Source organism: Stomoxys calcitrans, chromosome 4 (genome assembly GCF_963082655.1).
Source record: "Stomoxys calcitrans chromosome 4, idStoCalc2.1, whole genome shotgun sequence".
NCBI classification, from domain to species: domain Eukaryota; kingdom Metazoa; phylum Arthropoda; class Insecta; order Diptera; family Muscidae; genus Stomoxys; species Stomoxys calcitrans.
In genome coordinates, this window is record NC_081555.1 from 122,436,454 (window position 1) to 122,454,777 (window position 18,324).

Sequence of the window (18,324 nt, forward strand, 5' to 3'; positions counted from 1 at the left end):
ATTGTTGTGTTAAGGTGTGTTGGTGAAGTTTTATTAACAAAATACTATACCAGCTCTACATATCCACTGAACATAGCCGTTTAATTCTCTTTCTAGTTGCTGTTGTCTTCTAAGTTTAAGAAACTCTTGTCTATTTTCTACTTTTTCACGTTCTTTTGCGAATTCACTACAAAATGAAATATTTTTTTTTGTTGGTTGTTGATTGTATTTATTATTATACAAATGATAAAAGTTGATCGAAACAAAAAATTATTTGTATATATAAATGAAAAAAAAAACAACAAAAAATAAATAAAAAACTTCAAAAAAGCATGAAAGCATATGAATGTTAATGTTGGGTTAGTTTAATGTTAAAACTAAAAAAATTAAAATTGAAAAATATAAATTAGATGCGAATTAAATAAATGCAAATCAAATGATAGCGAAATGAGCAAAAAAAGATGCTGTTTTTATATTGCGAAAGGGGTACTTCTTTAGGTGTATGACATGAATGGATGATATGAGATATCATGGAATGCTAAACAGGATTTTAGCAAAACTTTTTTTTTTGGTACAAAGCAATATTTTAGAGGATCCTTGTCATCAACTAATCTTTTTAGTATGCTTCTAATAAAATATAGGTTCTTTTTTTTAATTTATATATATTTTCTTGAAAAATTGTGACGACGAAAGTCAGCAGGTTTCGCCCATTTCGCCCATTCCTTAGGCTAAGAACAATGAATTTAATATTAGATTTACATTATTCAACCTATTTATCGAGAGTTGTGTTAGTCCATTTTCTTATTGACAAACAATTACACTTAGGTCGGTTTACCCCTCAACGGCCTGTGAGTGGACAACAAAAAAACACTAGGATTTGTTCACATCAAAATTTGCTTACAACTTTCGAGGAAAAGTTGCAACAACACAACACAAGGTATAATTTCTAGTACTACTTTAAAGTGGTAAACAACTTATTTTCGAGTTTGGGTAAGAACAAATGAATTGTATTTTTCAATACAAGTACGTGTGGAAACCCAGGATTGGCGCATATATCAGATAGGCGTAACAAGTACACGAGACAGTTAACCAAGTTGACAGAAGCTCTGCAGACGTGGTGAGTAGAGTGATCTATCAGGGTGTGCCCACTTGTCGCCCAGTACCAAGAGTAAACAGAGTGCCCTCTTGCCTTCTAGCTTCATGATTGCGAGCGAACAGAGCCGTACTGTGTGTGCTTCGTTGTCACTCATCACCGTAACACACCCAAAACTCATTAAGTACCAACGAAGTGCTCTCTCGCCTCTTCGAGCCATCGCGAGTGATCTAGGTTAGGTTAAGTTTAAAAGAGAGTGCATATATTTATCCGCCCCATGCCACTATGGACATACACCTAAGCCATTAATCGGCTTGTTGTGCACTCTAAAAACTATAAAGTAACCTCAAAAAAGAAAATTTTAAGTTAGCAATTCCGGGCTACTTACAAAATCCTTAATTGTTTTCAATACCACTCCCCTAAGTTGGTTCATGTCTGATATATTGTGTCTCCATCTAAGTACCGGAATCTGTTGGACGCGAATGCCGGGCAATGACAAAGGAAATGCTTCAACGTCTCATCATCTTCCCCGTATGCCCTACACATGCTGTCACTTGCCGCACCAATTTTACATATGTGACCTCGTGGTCCTATGTGTCCCGTTATGATACCAATAGCTATACTGACCTTCTTCTTGCTTCCTTTCAGTAATAGCCTCATTCTCTCACGATCTGGATCTCCCCATTTCTGTCGTCCTACCGAACGTTTCGCTGTTCCACAATGTTGCATGCGCATTGGTCGCCCACTCCCTTAACTCGGACTGCGTCGACTCGAAAGGCTTCGAGTTATCCAAGTTTGTAGACGGCACTCCTCTGGCCTTCACCGCCAAATCGTCTGCCCTTTCATTTCCCCTTACTCCGATATGACCCGGCACCCAAACTATGCTGATTTTGCCATCCTCAGAGAAGGCGTTAATCTCTTTCTAACACTGCAAGACTGTTCGTAACTTTATTGTTATTGCCCTTAAGGCAATTTTACTGTCGGTAAAGATGTTCACAATCGACGTCCTCGCGTTAGTACCACACCACCTCACGCATTCCGTGATCGTCCGGATCTTCGCCTGCAGGACTGTATTATGGTCAGGCAGGCAGTCTAAAATAGATCTCAGTCCCTGGGCTCTCAATGTAGATCCCCAGGTCCACTCTGCCCTCTAGCTTTCATCCATCCGTGTAACATGATCTTCCAGATGGCAATACTAGGGTTCCGTTGGCAGCAGTGGACTTCAAGGTTCATCTCAGGTATCTAATCAGAAACCTCTTCCCTTCCTTCTAAGTTTCCTATCTTCGCCGCGATTATAACGCTATGGTATGAGCTGCTCCAGTCCTCAATCCATTCTCCCATCGCCTCAAGTCTCATAGCTTCAGTGTCTGCCTCACACGTAATCTGTACATGGGTCGGATATCTAGAATAGTCTCCGGTGCCCTCGTGGGTGTGGTCCTCATCGCTCCGCCTATGCCAAGACAAAATGTTCTCTGAACCTGTTGTATGGTCCTTATGCTGCACTTTTTCTTCATAGCAGTCCACCAAACTACTGAGGCGTAAGTAAGTATTGGTCTAATCACGCTCCTGTAGGGTCAGTGGACTAGGATTCAGGCCCAATTTCGAGCCTACGGTCCGTCTACATAGTGTCCAACATCTGTGAGGCTTCTCGGTACGCTCGTAAATGTGACACTTCCAATTCAGTTTCTTGTCCAAGATCACATCTAAGTATTTTACCTTGTCAGATATAGAAATCGTCGTATTGAGGAAACGTGCTGCTTTAAATTGGCCCACATTCGTCTTCCTCATGAACTGGCATATTTCAGTCTTCTCTATGTTAACATTAAGACCTCTGGGTCTAGCCCAGTCATATGCCATATGCAAGACACTTTCGGCCCTTCTGCATAGCTCGTGCAATAAGTATGCAACATTTGGGAACCCTAGTAGGTCCAGAAGCTGATACATGGGGCTTGAAAATTTATCACCCTGTACGTCCAAATGCCTGATGGAAAGATCAAGTGGTAAGAGACATCCCGAAGGTTGGTGTCAGAGATTATAGAAGGAGAACAGAAGTTCCAGACGCTTGGAAATTTATTTTAAGTTCGGCTAATGGGACATATGATCTGTCATAGCCAATTAAAGTAAAGTAAAAGTACTTTGATAAATTTACAAGATGAAACTCAATTGAGGAAACAGATATGGAAATTTAGAGGACATTAATATGATGGGCATGTGGATAAAGAGCACCTGGAAAGGCTCGCTTAAACTGCATGTCCCAGAATTACATCAACGGACAAATAACCGTTGCTTTCGTGAATAACAGTACTGGTTGGTCTAGGAAAGGGTTGCAGAAGATTTTTCAGTAATGCAAAAACCTCAAGGTCCCAACAGGTTTGGAACATCTGCTGACTTAAGAAAGGGAAAGCTGAAGAAGGCTGAACACAAATTATTGATGGAATTATGCAGCTCCTTTGAAGATATATCCGAGACCATTAGACTATGCAAGATCATAGGCTGCACACTTTTTTCGGTGCGGTACATTTAGATTGTGTGAACTTTGTCTAAGGATGAAACTCTAAAATAACACATTTGTCGAAAACTCTTCAACGTAAAAAGTGGCACCTGAAGAGATTGTCATTGATATGCATTTTTAAGGGATTGTTGGGGAAACCGTATCTAAATCAATCTTGTATCTAAATCAGTATTTGAGGTATCAAATGTGTTGGCTCATTTAATTCATCTTGCCGTGGATCTGCTCCATTTATTTATAAACATTATATAATATATAGGTATATACTCCTGAGGAAACATAGTTTAGCGACTTCTGTATTTTAGAATACGATGATCCAGAGCATAATTTCTGGAACCCATGTTATTCATTCTATTGATCAGCAGATCGATTTTCTTCGGAATAATATTCTAAATGTGTACTTTGTAACGATTCCTTTTAGAGAACAAAAAATACAAAGATTCAATTCGTTTGCATAATGCATATTACAGAGTCAACAGGGAGTCAAGAGGAATTTCATAGCGTGAGAAAGAAGTGTTGCGGCAAATGATTGAGATACCAAAATTAGATAGAAATCAATCAGCGATATCGAAGTTGAAAAATCTTAGGATTTTGTTATATCTCATGGTGACGCAGAGAAGCTTATCAGAACTTTTGTCATCCCTGACCCCAAGCACTTACCCATCACTTTGGAATCATCCAAAGTATATTCCGGTTTGGAAATCTGTGCTATTTCCCCATGCTTTTGAAAAAATCATTCATACGCAGATAATGAGGTATTGAAAGAGCGTATCTCTGCTAACTGATGTGCAGTCTGCATTTCGTATAGACCATAGCTACATGACTGCATTATCGGAAGTTTCAGAGGCAATAAATGATAAAAGATTTAAAGTTTTAAGTGCTAGGAATATGGGAGTTATTTTTAACAATTAATTGATCTGGACAAACCATTGCTGGCGTTAAGCGAATTTTTTGGAAGATAAGTACATTGTGGCTAAGTTTTATTTTTTTGCTCTGTTAATTGTGGTTAGGGAAAATTTGCTAGCACTGTAGAGGCATAACTTAGAAAGATCTATGTACGAATGTGTTTATTTAAATCACTCCATATGAAATATGCTGGGCATTTGCGCAAGACGTTGGAATTGCTATTTAAGATATCTTTTGCAATACCTCTAGTTAAAACTATTAGTCATGCCAAGGCCTTATATTATGGATGCCAGACATATATGTTGTTGTGGTCTAGGGGACAAGGTTTCAAAAATCCACTGACAGTTAAATATTATGTCGGATCCAAAGAATGACTTGTAAGTGCAATACGGATGTACTGAGGACAGTACCATTTAGTATACTAAATGTAATGCCCATATAGATTTATGGGCATTATGTTGCCTCTGCTGATCAACTGAAACAAAAATGTATAAACCATGCGATTCAAGGGTAAGACATTTGATATACATTTTGATCAAAAAATATTCTCGGTTACACAAAAAGGTTTTATGACCTAAAAGAGTTTTATCACCTACATTCAATTATGACAATGACTTATGATTTAAAAATGAGAGATGTTAATGGTGACATTTCTTCCTGCTATCGTTTATTTATTAACGTTTATTGGGTTCGAGTTTTCTGAAAAGTGCATTACAGAATATTTTGGTTTTGTTTTTTTTTTTTGGGTAGTAAGATCTGTACGAGTACGAGATTAGAATTTTGTGCATTTGTTGTGATAGTCTTTAACATATACATTCCTGTTTTTGTTTTATTTTGTTGTTGGAAGGGTTTATTATTATCACTGGTTGTTTTCTACTATACACGTACTGTGAACCGCATTTCAGATAAAAACAACACATTGCAAAACGTATGAACATTATTGTTATTGTTATTATCATTGTCATCATCAAATAAATTAATCATTCACGATCAAAAATAATTGTTATCATACAAACGTATCTTTCAGCTGGTATAACACACTATAAACTAAACATTAAGAGCATACACACTAACATACTAGTTTGGTTGCTGTATTACACTCGAAGAAAAAATATATGATCTTTGTTTTTTGGGTTTCAAGATTTTGTTTTTTTAGAAAAGAAACATTTTCCTAAATACTGGAAAGGGCAACGAAAGCTTTAAAAATTGGAAATAAATTTGAAGTTAGATTCATAGAAAATCTCAATAATTTTTTTTAATACTTACAAAAATATGATAAGAAGTGGTTATAGATTTAAACTCTCAAGTTGATGGGGACAATAGATAGTGAGGTATTAAAGGCTACAGATAAAAAGTGTTTTCAGTCATTAAGGTTGAAAAGAGGGTGCGGATATAAATCTGCCCCATGTCACTATGGACATACACCTAAGCCAGCAATCATTTAATAATCAAGGAACAAATTGAAACGATAGCCCGCAGGATGGGATTTCGTGAGGCAACATTAGCAGTCAATTTGCTTGCCATTGCCGCATATATTAGAAAAAACTTAGCAAAGGCCTGGAAAGTATTTAGAAAAAGAACTAAGTTCAGAATTCCGCGGTGAAAAATAGAGCTGGCAAAATATCAATGGCACTAACGATACTAAAAATAACGTAATAAAAATTAAGTAGACGTTGATTGTAGCGGATAATGCAGACCTATAATTCTATATGGTATTGTGGTCTGGTGGACGTCGCTTCAAAAGTCCACCTACTGTTTAATAGTCAACCGGATCAAAAGGAAGGATTGTTTGTGCAGCCGCACTGAGGCCGATTCCATCTGATGCACTGAATTTAATGCTACATCTTATGTCTCTGAACATTGTGGCTACCCAAGTTGGGAGCCTTCTCATTGGTCATGTGGCGGCTACGGACACTGTGTTATCCTTGAAACAATATCTGATGTTCCAGGCAGTGTGGATCACACTCTATCTGAACCGCTTTTTGATAAAAATGAGGCTATAGATAAAATTTCTGATATATTCGATTGGAACTACGATATCCCTGGTAACAGAAGATACATAGACTTCTATACGGATAGTTCCAAACTAAACGACCAGGTGGGCTTTGGGGTGCACTCTAAAGATTTAGAACTGGTCATATCGAAAAGGTTACCTAAGCTTTGTGATCCGGGGCACGATGAAGGAGACAGAGGAGTATGTACCGAAAGCTCTATTGGGCGAAATTGCAGGATGCTGGAAGGATGGACCTGACATTCCAAGCACTTCTACGAAAGCTAGAAAGATCTGCCGCCTCAGTGTACAACATTCTGCAACAACAACAAACAGTGTGAAGATCATGGGCTCGACTCCCACCAGAGACCTGGTCTGTCGCTGCTGTGCTATCAAATGGACTAAAATAGTCTAAGTGAGTGAGACAGTCAGGCGGAACTTAAGGCTCTGACGTTGGGGCAGGTGAGGTCAAGACTCTTTATAGGTTAACCAGTGCAATCCCATGGTAGCCGCTTGAACGTACCGAATTGACCTGATGGAATCTTTCATCGGCTAGGTCTGCCGCCTCAGTGTACAACACACTGCTACAACAACAACCAGTGTGAAGATTTTGGGTTCGATTCCCACCCGAAACCTTGTCTGTCGCTTCTGTGCTATCATAATTAACTAAAATAGTCTAAGTGAGTGAGACAAAGGCTCTGACGTTGGGCCAGGTGAGGTCGAGACTGATTATAGGTTAGGTTGAAAAGAGGGTGCTGATATTAATCTGCTCCATGCCATTATGGACAAATACCTAAGCCAGTCACTGGTTTCTTGTGCGCTCCTAAAATACTAAAAAAGTTACCTCGAAAAAAACTAAGTTAGGAAGTCCGTGCTACTTACAAAATCCTTAAATGTTTTCCATGCCACGTCCCTAAGTTGGTTCATGTCTGGTATTGTGTCCCCACCTAAGTGCTTGTATAATTATAAGATCATTATAAAATGCAAAGAACTTCTTTAAACATTCGGAAAGGCTCTCAGGCTCTGCTGCGTCCGGAAAAAGGGGTGGCAGGGAAAGAAGCGGCCGACGAGCTTGCCAGGTCAGGATTGATAATTGATGTAGATCATGCAACGGAATCAGTGAGTTCAGTGTTGTGTCTGCATCTTAGTAGGCTGGCGCCTTCTTAGATAACCGCACAAATTTAAAGAAAGCTGGTATTTTATCGTTTTCTCCCTTCGAACTTATGATAATAGTCCTAAATGGTCACTGCAGCACACAGTGGTATTAAACCAAAGAAAATTAGTAAGAAACATGCTAATGAAGCACAGATAGAGATAACTTTTTTAAATGTGAAATTGTTAGAGCTGAGGTGTTATCGAGATCATCAGCAAAATATCAAGGTCCTAGATAGTCCATGCGCCTCGCGGCAAATGTTGGTTACCTCGGCTTTTCGAATAATTTTTTGGCTGCCAAATCTTCATTCGTGGTCCGATTTCTCAAAATTCTTTTTTTGCTCGACAGTGCTCAAAAATCCGTGTGAATGCCCTTTGAATCCTACAATATCTCTAATGGTTTTGGGGATATTCTACTTTTAATTTTTATAATATAAATTAATATACAGAAAAAGGTTCCAGCACCCAGGGAAATCATTGGTAGGAATTCGATTATCGACATAAATTGATGATATTGGTAAGTAATTTTCAAATGTCAGGACCAAATGTCAGCCCCTTTTGTTTTAGGGTTGGTATTTCAGAATTTGACAGTTATGTTTTGTTTTTATTTTCATACCAAAAGACGTTTTTTCATCTGCACTTATATTTTTATTCTGAATCCATCCTTGGGAGACTACGGGACTGTAATCTCAATCTTTAAACAATCGACTAAAAGGTTGTTAGAATGGATGAGGCTGACGGCGTTCGTTCGGCTGTCTTGCAGACCTGAACAATACCGAAGGAGTTGTATCATGTATGTTGTATGATCTCTGGAAGAAAAAGGTGTAAAAGTGGTCGAGTATGCAGATGACGTGGCAATACGGTTAAGAGAAAGTTGTTTCCGGCACTCTTATAGATATACTTCAGCAAGGCCATCATTCGACGTCGAAGTAGGTCCATCTAAGATGGAAATTGTTCTTTTCAGAAGGATATACAAGTTACCCACAGTGCTACCTGTCTTCTTGGGAGAAGATAATATTACATTTACTGAAAGCGCAAAATACTTGGGCGTTTTTCTGGAGTGGAAATTGAACTTCATATCAAACATTTTGGAAAGAACAAGAAAGTCAACTCTTGCCCTGTACACCTGCAAGACAGGCTTTGGCTACAGTTGGAGCTTATACCGAGTGTCATGCATAGGTTGTTTACTGCAGTTGTCAGACCTATAATGGTGGTCACCTGAGAATCTGTGAAAAATGTCAAGCGGTTAGCTTTACGCGTTCGACGGACATTGCTAGTTCGACTTGGAATGTCGAGACGATCAAGAATATATATACCCTATGGGGTCTTAGATCAATATTTCGAGGTGTTACAAACGGGGTAGATTAGTATACCCCCATCCTATGGTGGTAGGTATAAAAATAATTATCTAAACCAGTTGTTGCGCACACACTATTGTATTGTACATTATTGTGTACATGCACAAGAACATAATCCCACGGGCTTGGAAATAGTGTTCAAATGTATTAGCGTGCCCATCACCTTCCCATAAAGATTTTTCCACGAAATGTTGGGAAGAACCCTTAGAGTTAGATGTTGCAACTTTTTCGAAATGGTCCATATGCGAGCAGAGGAAAACTTCTCTCATATCGATGAGTGTTGTCCGATTCAAGTTTAAGCTTAATGATAAGGTACCTCCAGGTTTAGGAGGGATAACCACCGCTGAAAAGGTTTTCTGATTTTCTTGCCAGAACTCGATTAAAGGCATTTTACTGACTAATCTTAAGTGCTTCCCCATTTTAACTTGTAGTAGGAACATTTTCAGCCATATGGTACTAGAAGAGGCAGGGAGAAAGCCTAGCGTGTAATTTTTTCTAAGCATATCGCTGGAAGGAGTTATAGAAAATAATACCCTATGCATCAAAGAACGCATTCTTTTCGCTTTAGGCCACGAGTAAGCAATAGAACTGTCTAGTTCATTTCCTTTTCTTGATCCTTTCAAAAAAATCATACTTTTTCGAGTGTAATACACAGCATTTTCATGTTAGGGGTTGACTATCTAGTTTTTTGTAGGAAGGATTGGGGCTTCTGTTGTTTTGGAAGGTGGGGACATACAGAATAACATTTGTTTATATTTATAGCAAGTGTTTGTTATATTTTGAGTTTGTTTTGCTTTTGAAACACACATGTCTTTTGCTGTTTGAATACGCATGGGGGCTGGGAAATGACATTTTGGGAAATGGACATTAGCTTAAAGTTTTGGTAATTGTTGCGGTTTCATTTTTTTTTCATGGTTGATTGGTTACTAAACAACCAAATGAGTTGTATCTGAATAAGAGTTGTTGTAATGTTTCTTTTGTTTTTGCATTTGCTGTTGGGGGGTGGTAAGGATAGAATTGTTTATATAAACCTGCTTGTGTTATCCAATCAAGATATGAGACCATGGCCGTTTGAAACATGGTTTTAAAACGACATTTCTGAAATTCCATGCGACGTTCGACGCGATTACGTTCATTGGAAAATTCACTTGAGAAATTTGCAATACAAAAGAAAATTGAATATAAAATATTATTGTTAAAACACAAGGAGAACCAAATTGAAGAAAATAAGTTAACTAAAAAAACCAAAATGGTGTGATAACATAAATAACAAACATATACATATGTATAGTAAAATAAAACAAAATTATTATAGAATGGTAAATTGGGTTAAATATTTGTAAATTGATAGAGTTTTTGAACAACTTACCCACTAAGAACACCAAGAACTAAGTTGAGCATAAAAAATGAGCCTATAACTATAAGAGGCACGAAGTATATCCAATTAAATGTTGAACCTAAAGCATCGTTGGTCTGTAAAGAAACATCCGCCAGCACGCCAACAAGAGAAAGTGATCACAAAAGTGAAGAAGAAGAACAAGAGCATTAATACCATGACATTTGCATACGTCATGTAGGCACACACATACACACACATGAGTACACATACACACACACCACGGTGTGAAAGCCTTTGGCGAAAGCGTAAAGGCAATAGAGAAACAAAATAAATGCTTTCAACAAGGCAACTCTTTGACTGTGGACACTTTAGACCTTGCTAACCACTGTGCACATGGAATTACCAAACTAATGGTAATTCGTTGCCCAGTCAATCATTGGTGGGCCAATCAAGGCAAAGTGTTTGCAAAAGAATGTCTTGCCTTGTGGGCATCATTGTGTTTCTGCGAATTGAAATAGTTTACAAAACGAGGTACATATGAGAATTAAGGTAAAACCCTGAATTGTTTGAATTTCTTGAAATATTTATAAATTCGTTACCAATGTATCGGCGGTTTTTAATGAAAATGCATATTAAATTTTCAAGTGAAAGCTCAATTAAGTTGTGAATGATTGAAATGAACTTTTTGTTAATTTTTTTTTTTCTTATGCAACAAAACACAATAATTTGGCAGCACTGTTAATTGGGTGTAAGTATTGGAAGTTGTGTGTGTATAAGATAGATTAGTGTATTTGAAGTGGTGGGCTAGGAGCAGGGTAGGTGGTAAATAGCGAATTGTGGTAAAACTTAAATTTGATGGTCATTTTGATTGATTATTGCTCAATTCAAGATCAAATTTAGCAAAAAATTAAAAGAGAATTTATTCGAAAGTAATTTGCATTTTTTTCATCATTATTTTGAATACAACAAAACAAATTCATTTGTGTGCGCTGAGTGTTGAGAAAATGATGCAATTTTGAATTTGAAACGAAGAGCAAAATAATTTAGTTTTTTTTTTTTTAAACTCGTGAAATAATTTACCAATTGCAGAATGATATTTTGTTTTTTCTCTACAAAATACAATAGAAAATAAACGATGTAGTTTTGATGAACATTCTACAAAGAAAAAAGTTATGGCGACTGTAGCATTAAAGTCGATATTTTTCAAAGTTCTAACCATGATGCATTTTGTATTCAAAAATGAATTTATTTAGGTTTTTGAGTTTAGAATTTTTGTTTTCAATTTCGTTTCATTTAAATGTTTGTTGAGAGAGCTATATTTAAAAAAAATACTGTAGGTAAGCATTGTCGACCTTTTGGTAACCTAAAATCCTGCTTACACAATAGATTAGACCATTGATGCCCAGCTCCTTATGTTAGCGTTTATATTGTATGTCTATCTAGCGATGTCCTTCCTTCCATGTGTCGAAATCACGATAGCAATTGAACGAATAAAGATATCCGCTTGAAATTTTACACAGATACGTCTTATTGATGTAGATCATTGGGTACTGTAAATTGGCTATATCGGCTATGATTTTATATAGCTCCCAAGTAAAGTGGTCCTTCGACTTGACTTCTGGAGCCTGTAGTAGCAGCAAAATTTATTTGATTTGGCTGAAATTTTGAACGTAGTGTTCTATTATGACTTTTAACGTCCGCGATAAGTATGGTCCAAATCGCACCATAGCCTGATAAAGCTCACATGTAACGGATCTCCGTTATTTCTTTTCTACGGCCCAAAAGAGTTAAATGTTTAGCTGATTTTAAGAATTTTTTCGTTATGTACACATATGCCGTTCAACTATGTTCGTTTGTATACAATTTTGGTAGAATCCTGGTAGTTGGTTCCCAAGATTCATCCAGGCTGAACTTAGCACGTTTTTATTTGAGGATGAACTATATCAAATTATTTTCAATTCAATTTCCAACCAACATGGCTAGTACGATTCAAATCGGTTTATGACCTGATATAGTTCCGATGTAAGTCCACCTCTCGATTTGAGATGTTGAGGCTGTGGAAGACGCAATTGTTATACGATTTGGTTGAGATTATGTACTTGGTACTTTGCTAAGACATCTAACAATCTTGACAAAGACAATTTAAATCGGTTTTTAGCCACGGATTCGGAGCGGCCCGGAGCGGAGTGGCCGGAGCGGGATTGAGATTGGAAGCCATTCAGCTCAGAACAGAAAAAGAAATGCCCTACCTCTTTGGCAAAAACTGGGCCGCTCCGTTTTAGCTTCGTCCCCGCTCTGGACGTGTTCCGAATCTCTGTTTATAACCCGATTTTCCAATTTGGGAACCATACACACTTTCTGCTAACATGTATATGTATCCCTTTTTAAGGGTTTGGGCTCGTAAAAGGCATACCCTGTATACTAAACAGGGGACTATATTCATGCCAATGATGGTCAGAATTCGACTATGCTTAAATACAACTGCTATATAGACCGATCCTCTGATTTAAAATCTTAGACCCGTTAAAGATTATTCGATCAATGGGTCCTGTTATGATACCGAGGGCTCAACCTTCTCAGAATAAAATTTTCCAAAAATTTTGTACCCACCACCGAAGGATGGGAGTATATTCATTTTGTTATTCCATTTGCAACACATCGAAATATCCATTTCCGATCTAGACATGTCCGTCTGTTTGTCTGTTGAAATCACGCCACAGTCTTTAAAAATGAAGATATTGAGCTGAAATTTTGCACAGATTATTTTTTGTCCATAGATTCGAAGTAGGGCTATATCGGACTGTATCTTGATATAGCCCTTTAGTGTTGCGCTAGGCCTCTCGTCATCTCAGTTCAATACGACCGAGGTCGGTCCATATTTCGACATACCAGTTGAATATGGTTCCCGATTTAAGTTCTTCGACCCGTAATAGGCTCATTTATTGCCCGATTTCGCTGAAATTCGGATAGCGAGTTGTGTTAGGCCACTCGACATCCCTGTTCAGTACAGCCCAGATCGGTCCAGATGTGGATATATCTGCCATATATACCGATCTTCCGATTTAAGTTCTTGGGACCATAAAGTACGTTTAGTATTCGATTTAGCTGAAATTTTACACACTGGTCTCTGTTAGGTTCTTTAAAATTCGTTTACAATATGACCCAGATCGGTCTATATTAAGACAAAGTGGGGGGGGGGGGGGGGTATCCAAAGGTAGGTTTGGCCGAACTTAATACCGTTTTACTGACACTAAGTAATACGGATGAACTCAGAATCACTTTGTGATTCGATTTAGCTATGCCCGTCGCTCTGTCTGTCATTCGATGACATCTGATCATGTTCAAATTTAGCACAGGCGCTTTCAGACTTAAAGACGAAGCCTAATTAAATTGGAAGAAAGCTGCTATATAAATATCTGGCCTAATAATGAATATTTGTATCGTAATGTGTGGGAATAAAAGGAAGAATTGGGTGCCAAGTCGGAGCTGTACGACGCACTACCCATTGATTCGACATTTTAGCTGGTCAAAAAGGTGCTGCTTTGAGCCGATATGTGAGAGCACGCATTGTCATGGTGAATAATGATTTGTCTTCTTTTGCCTCGTAAAACTACCATAAAACGTGCTGATTTTGTTCGAAATCGGTTCAGATTTGAACAAAGCTCCCATAGACAGTGGCACAATTATGTCTTATACTTTTCGTAAATAGCAGTTACGTAAACTGACAGTAATATAGTTAGAATAAGATTTTTCCGTAAAGATTTGAACTAATTATGATACTGGCAACCAACGAAAATAAACAAAAACTTTTGCCTAAACCAATTTCGTTTTGTAAAACGTGTTTTAAGTTGTATATGTAGACTTTTCTGTGACACTGTAAGTGTTCATCCGATTGGGAAAACTTCCCTTAGTCTCTTGATATCATTGCCGAATTTCTTAGAAATTCGTTCAGATTTAGATATAGCTCCCACACTAATGTATCGCCGGATGTTTTCTTTCTGCAACGAGATTGCCATTCTGCATGGTATAGTTATCTTAAACGATTTGAGACTATAGCGACTTAAAATTTTGCTTAAAATAATAAACCAATTATTACAATACTATGCATATTTCAAATCTAATGCGATGTTTCCATATTATATAGATGTTTCGGTATTGCATTGATACATATTCCTATATGTATTAACTTTTTAATCCATGTCATATATATTTAATTTTTATTTCTCTCAATTCATTTTTTTCCTAAAATGCATCAAGGTGAACTTCACATTCACTTAAACAATCTTAAGTGAAATTTTTATTGTTTTTTTTATTATAATGCATTTCTAGCAATATAAAAAAGAGCGCTACCGATATACGATAGGCAATTCTGTATTAGGTAAATTATTAGACACACACACATATATATTTATTTAAGTATTTTAACTTTCCCTATAATATAACTTTATGATCTTATAGCTGAAACTCAGCTTTAATCAAGGAGCGTTTTCGGAAACTTTACAATTATTTGCCCATTTGGGCTGTCGTTCAATTTTGTCAAAAACTGCGCACAAGTTTAAACAGGCGTTTATTTTAAGTCATACGTACAAAAATATTCTCAGTTAGTATGGAGAGGAAAAAATCAAAACAATCAATGGCAATCTATTTGCACTGTACTGCTTTTGTTAATTTTACCACAATTGAAGAGAGAGAGTCAGAGGTTGATATGCTTATATTGTATTTTGATTAATTGAGCTGAAGTTGTAGATTTGAAGTTACGTTTAAACAGAGAGAGATTCAGAAAGGAATAGCTAATATTACATATAAATATTAAGCCAATGAGCATTTTTATATATAGAATAGCAGTATTTCTTTTGCTTTACAAGCAAATGTGTATAATCTGCTTACAAAGAGAGAGAGAGAATAGTCATCAATTCAATAGTCGGGAAGCTGAAAACAAATTATTTCCGAAACAAAAAATATAAATTGTAAAAATATTTATAAAAATTAGAAAATTAAATAAAATATTTTAAAATGAATATGTGTAAATCATAACTTTGTGGCAAAATGGGAAAAAATTAAAATGTTCATAGGGTATATCAATAAAAGAGTATATATTACAATATTTATATATTTTTATTATATTTTGTAATAGTTAAAAATGTCCATTTGGACAACGATCTGCATTTACCATAAAAGTATGGTATTTTGAAAGGAAAATATGTGTCAATCTTAGTCAGTACTCGGTAGACGCATAGAGTTTTCAATCGCTATAATAAAGAATAATGCTTGAAGAAAATATCTGCTGAAAGTTATCGAATGAACTCAAAAAATTTGCGACCAGATCGTTGTAGGTGGGTGGGCACGATAAGAAATTCCATTTGAAACTTTTGAAAGGTCGAAACGAAGAGCTGGTGCTTATAAATGACGTATTTAGATCGTACACAGTAGACATTGTCTACAAGAACATGCTGTATACCAAGAGAGCTGTTATGAACGAGGTAGGGGCAAATGAAGTCAATTTCGGCGCACTTTTGTTTTAACAGTGGTGGCCCATGAAATATGGACTAACAAGTGAATACAAGGTTTGTCGTAATGCTCGAACAAGGGTGATGTTAGGAGAGAGTGTCTTAAGCCTTAAAGACACCCGGAATCGAAGCAACCCAAAAGGATGATGAAAATATTTGGATTGATAATCATGATAATGGTTTTACAAATATTAAATAATTAATGATTCATTAAGTTCTGTTAATATTTTTCGATAAAATACGATCAGACCCATTAAGAAGCATCAAACCAACGACTATTTAGTAGGGAATATAATCGTTGCGTTTGAACTGGACACTGGAGATGACATTAATTTCTTGCCAATTGGTTATGTGACTAGATTGAGTATTGAATTGCATAAAGTCAAGAACGACTTTCCAGTGAACGATTACAATGGCAATAATTTCTGTACTTGTATGTACGAATATGGCTTCGAAATTGGAAGATAAGCGGAATTTATTCTTGCAGAAGATAATTATCAGCCTATACTTGAATTGAAGTATCCTTTGTTACTCAATGAAATGCTCATGGAAAATTTAGTAGTATTAGTATACTTGGATTGACGATGGTAATGCAAATGCAAATTTGCCCATAAATATTCCATTCGTAGTGCCGTTCGATTCAAGTTGAAGCTCAATTATAAGGGTCCTACTTTTTATAGCCTAGTCCGAACGGCGCCCGACACCTCTTTAGGAAAAGTTTTTACCTGGGATAGAATCTCGTAAATGTCACCAGCATAAGAAGGGGATAACCACTGCCGAAATTTGTTTCTGATGTTCTCGCCAGAATTTGAACCCAGGCGTTCAGCGTTATAGGCGGACATACTAACCTCTGCGCTGCGAAGGCCTTCAGTAATGATGATCATGAATTCAGATTGACTAAACTATTGGATTTAGGTAGCAGAGGTAGAGACAACTATTCATGACCAGATACAGTAATGTTTTTCAAAAGCTAGGAGGATTTACATGAACTAGTTCATTGCTGAACGGGTTGAATATGGAATTGGCAAGTTTGTAATAAATTACATTTTTCGGTTCTTGGTGTAAAGCGTGGCTTCTGGGACAAGGAATTGGATAAGTGAATTTCCATTTTCTGGGGAGATGTTCAAACAGAAGATTATCAGGGAAAATTATTCCAGTCGGACATAAATTTGAATCTTTACTTGGATTGAAGATGGTGATGACGACTTCTGATAGATTGAACTGTTGTATGTAGGTAGCTTAAGCTTGGGTTCTGGGACATGGAATTGTATAAGTGAAGTTCGGATTTGACGATGCTTTTGATCCCATTTCTTCGCTTTCCAATGGGTCTTAATTGTCTTGTGGGGAGATGTTCCAACAGAATATCATCAGCGGAATTTATTCTAGTCGGAGATAAATCTGAACCTATACTTGGATTGACGATGGTGATGATGAATCCTGATTGATTGAACTGTTGTATGTAGGTAGCGAAGGCAAAGACAACTATTCATGGCCCGGTATAATAAAGTCTTTATGAGCTGGGAAAATTCCCAAAGACTTTTCTATTGAGTGGAAGGAGCGTGCGAAGATTCTTCTTCACATGGGTGGCGAATTCCTTGTTCTTAGCTTAACAGGCTAAAATTGGTATTGTGAAGAATGGTGGATTATTGCACCTGTGGATTACTCAACAGATTTGGTTAATAAATTGCATTTCGTATTTACCGAAGGCTCCTAACTGGTAAAGTAAGCGGGAGAATTTCTTGATTTCGACAATTGAGAACTTGGCATGTAGGCTTGCCAATAATTGTATTTTTCGCTCTTTGCATTGAGGAATGGTATCGGGGACGTGTAATTGGAGAGGTCGGATATGACGAAGGTTTTGATATCATTGGGAAGTAATAGGTTTCTTCGCTTTCGTTAATTGTGTCCTGGACATAATCACAACTGAAGATGATTAGCACAAATGAAGACATACAGGATGTGTTTGTATATTTTGATGATTTGGCTACGTGTAAGGAGAGTGAGGAGGCCCATCATAAAATAATAGAAAAGGTGTTGATTAAGGCAAGTTAGAATAATACAAAGTTAAATTCGGGGAAGATTCATCATGGACAAATGTAGATCAAATTTATGAGGAATATTCTATCGCAAGGAAGAATAACAGCTGATACTAATTATCGGTATGTGATGTTAGAAACTAAAATGCAGCGGAATAGATCAGGTGAATTGAGGTTCTAAGGTTTACTGAAGTATTTGGCCAAGTTTCAACAAATGCAACACAAAAGTAGATCCATATACACCATATACTACAAATGTTACTTTTACGCTCTAAATGAAGCCACCGTTCTGAAATTAAGTTGTATTAAATACCTTGGACGTCGAATAGATAGGCGGCTAATATGGAAAGAACCATCAAAACCAAAACGATGTATTGGTTATAAGAACGTAAATCGGAGCTCAGTTTGGAGAATAAAGTCTTACTATGTAAAAATATGTTGAAGTTTGTTTGGTC

The 18,324-nt window shown here is 36.9% G+C and overlaps 1 protein-coding gene across 12 annotated transcripts in view; it reads right to left on the reverse strand.

Moving 5' to 3' along the window:
• LOC106095970 (voltage-dependent calcium channel type A subunit alpha-1) overlaps nucleotides 1-18,324 on the reverse strand; it is a 296,916-nt gene that overhangs the window by 164,369 nt on the left and 114,223 nt on the right. For 6 of the 12 annotated variants that reach the window (XM_013263455.2, XM_059368089.1, XM_059368092.1 and 3 more), the window contains exons 8-9: nucleotides 10,357-10,460; nucleotides 51-166 (exon numbers count right to left, since the gene is read on the reverse strand). In XM_013263455.2, coding sequence (XP_013118909.1) covers nucleotides 51-166; nucleotides 10,357-10,460 — 220 coding nt within the window. Of the gene's footprint in view, nucleotides 1-50; nucleotides 167-10,018; nucleotides 10,135-10,356; nucleotides 10,461-18,324 lie in introns of all 12 variants that reach the window. The other 6 variants (XM_013263454.2, XM_059368094.1, XM_059368091.1 and 3 more) reach the window with 1 other exon arrangement.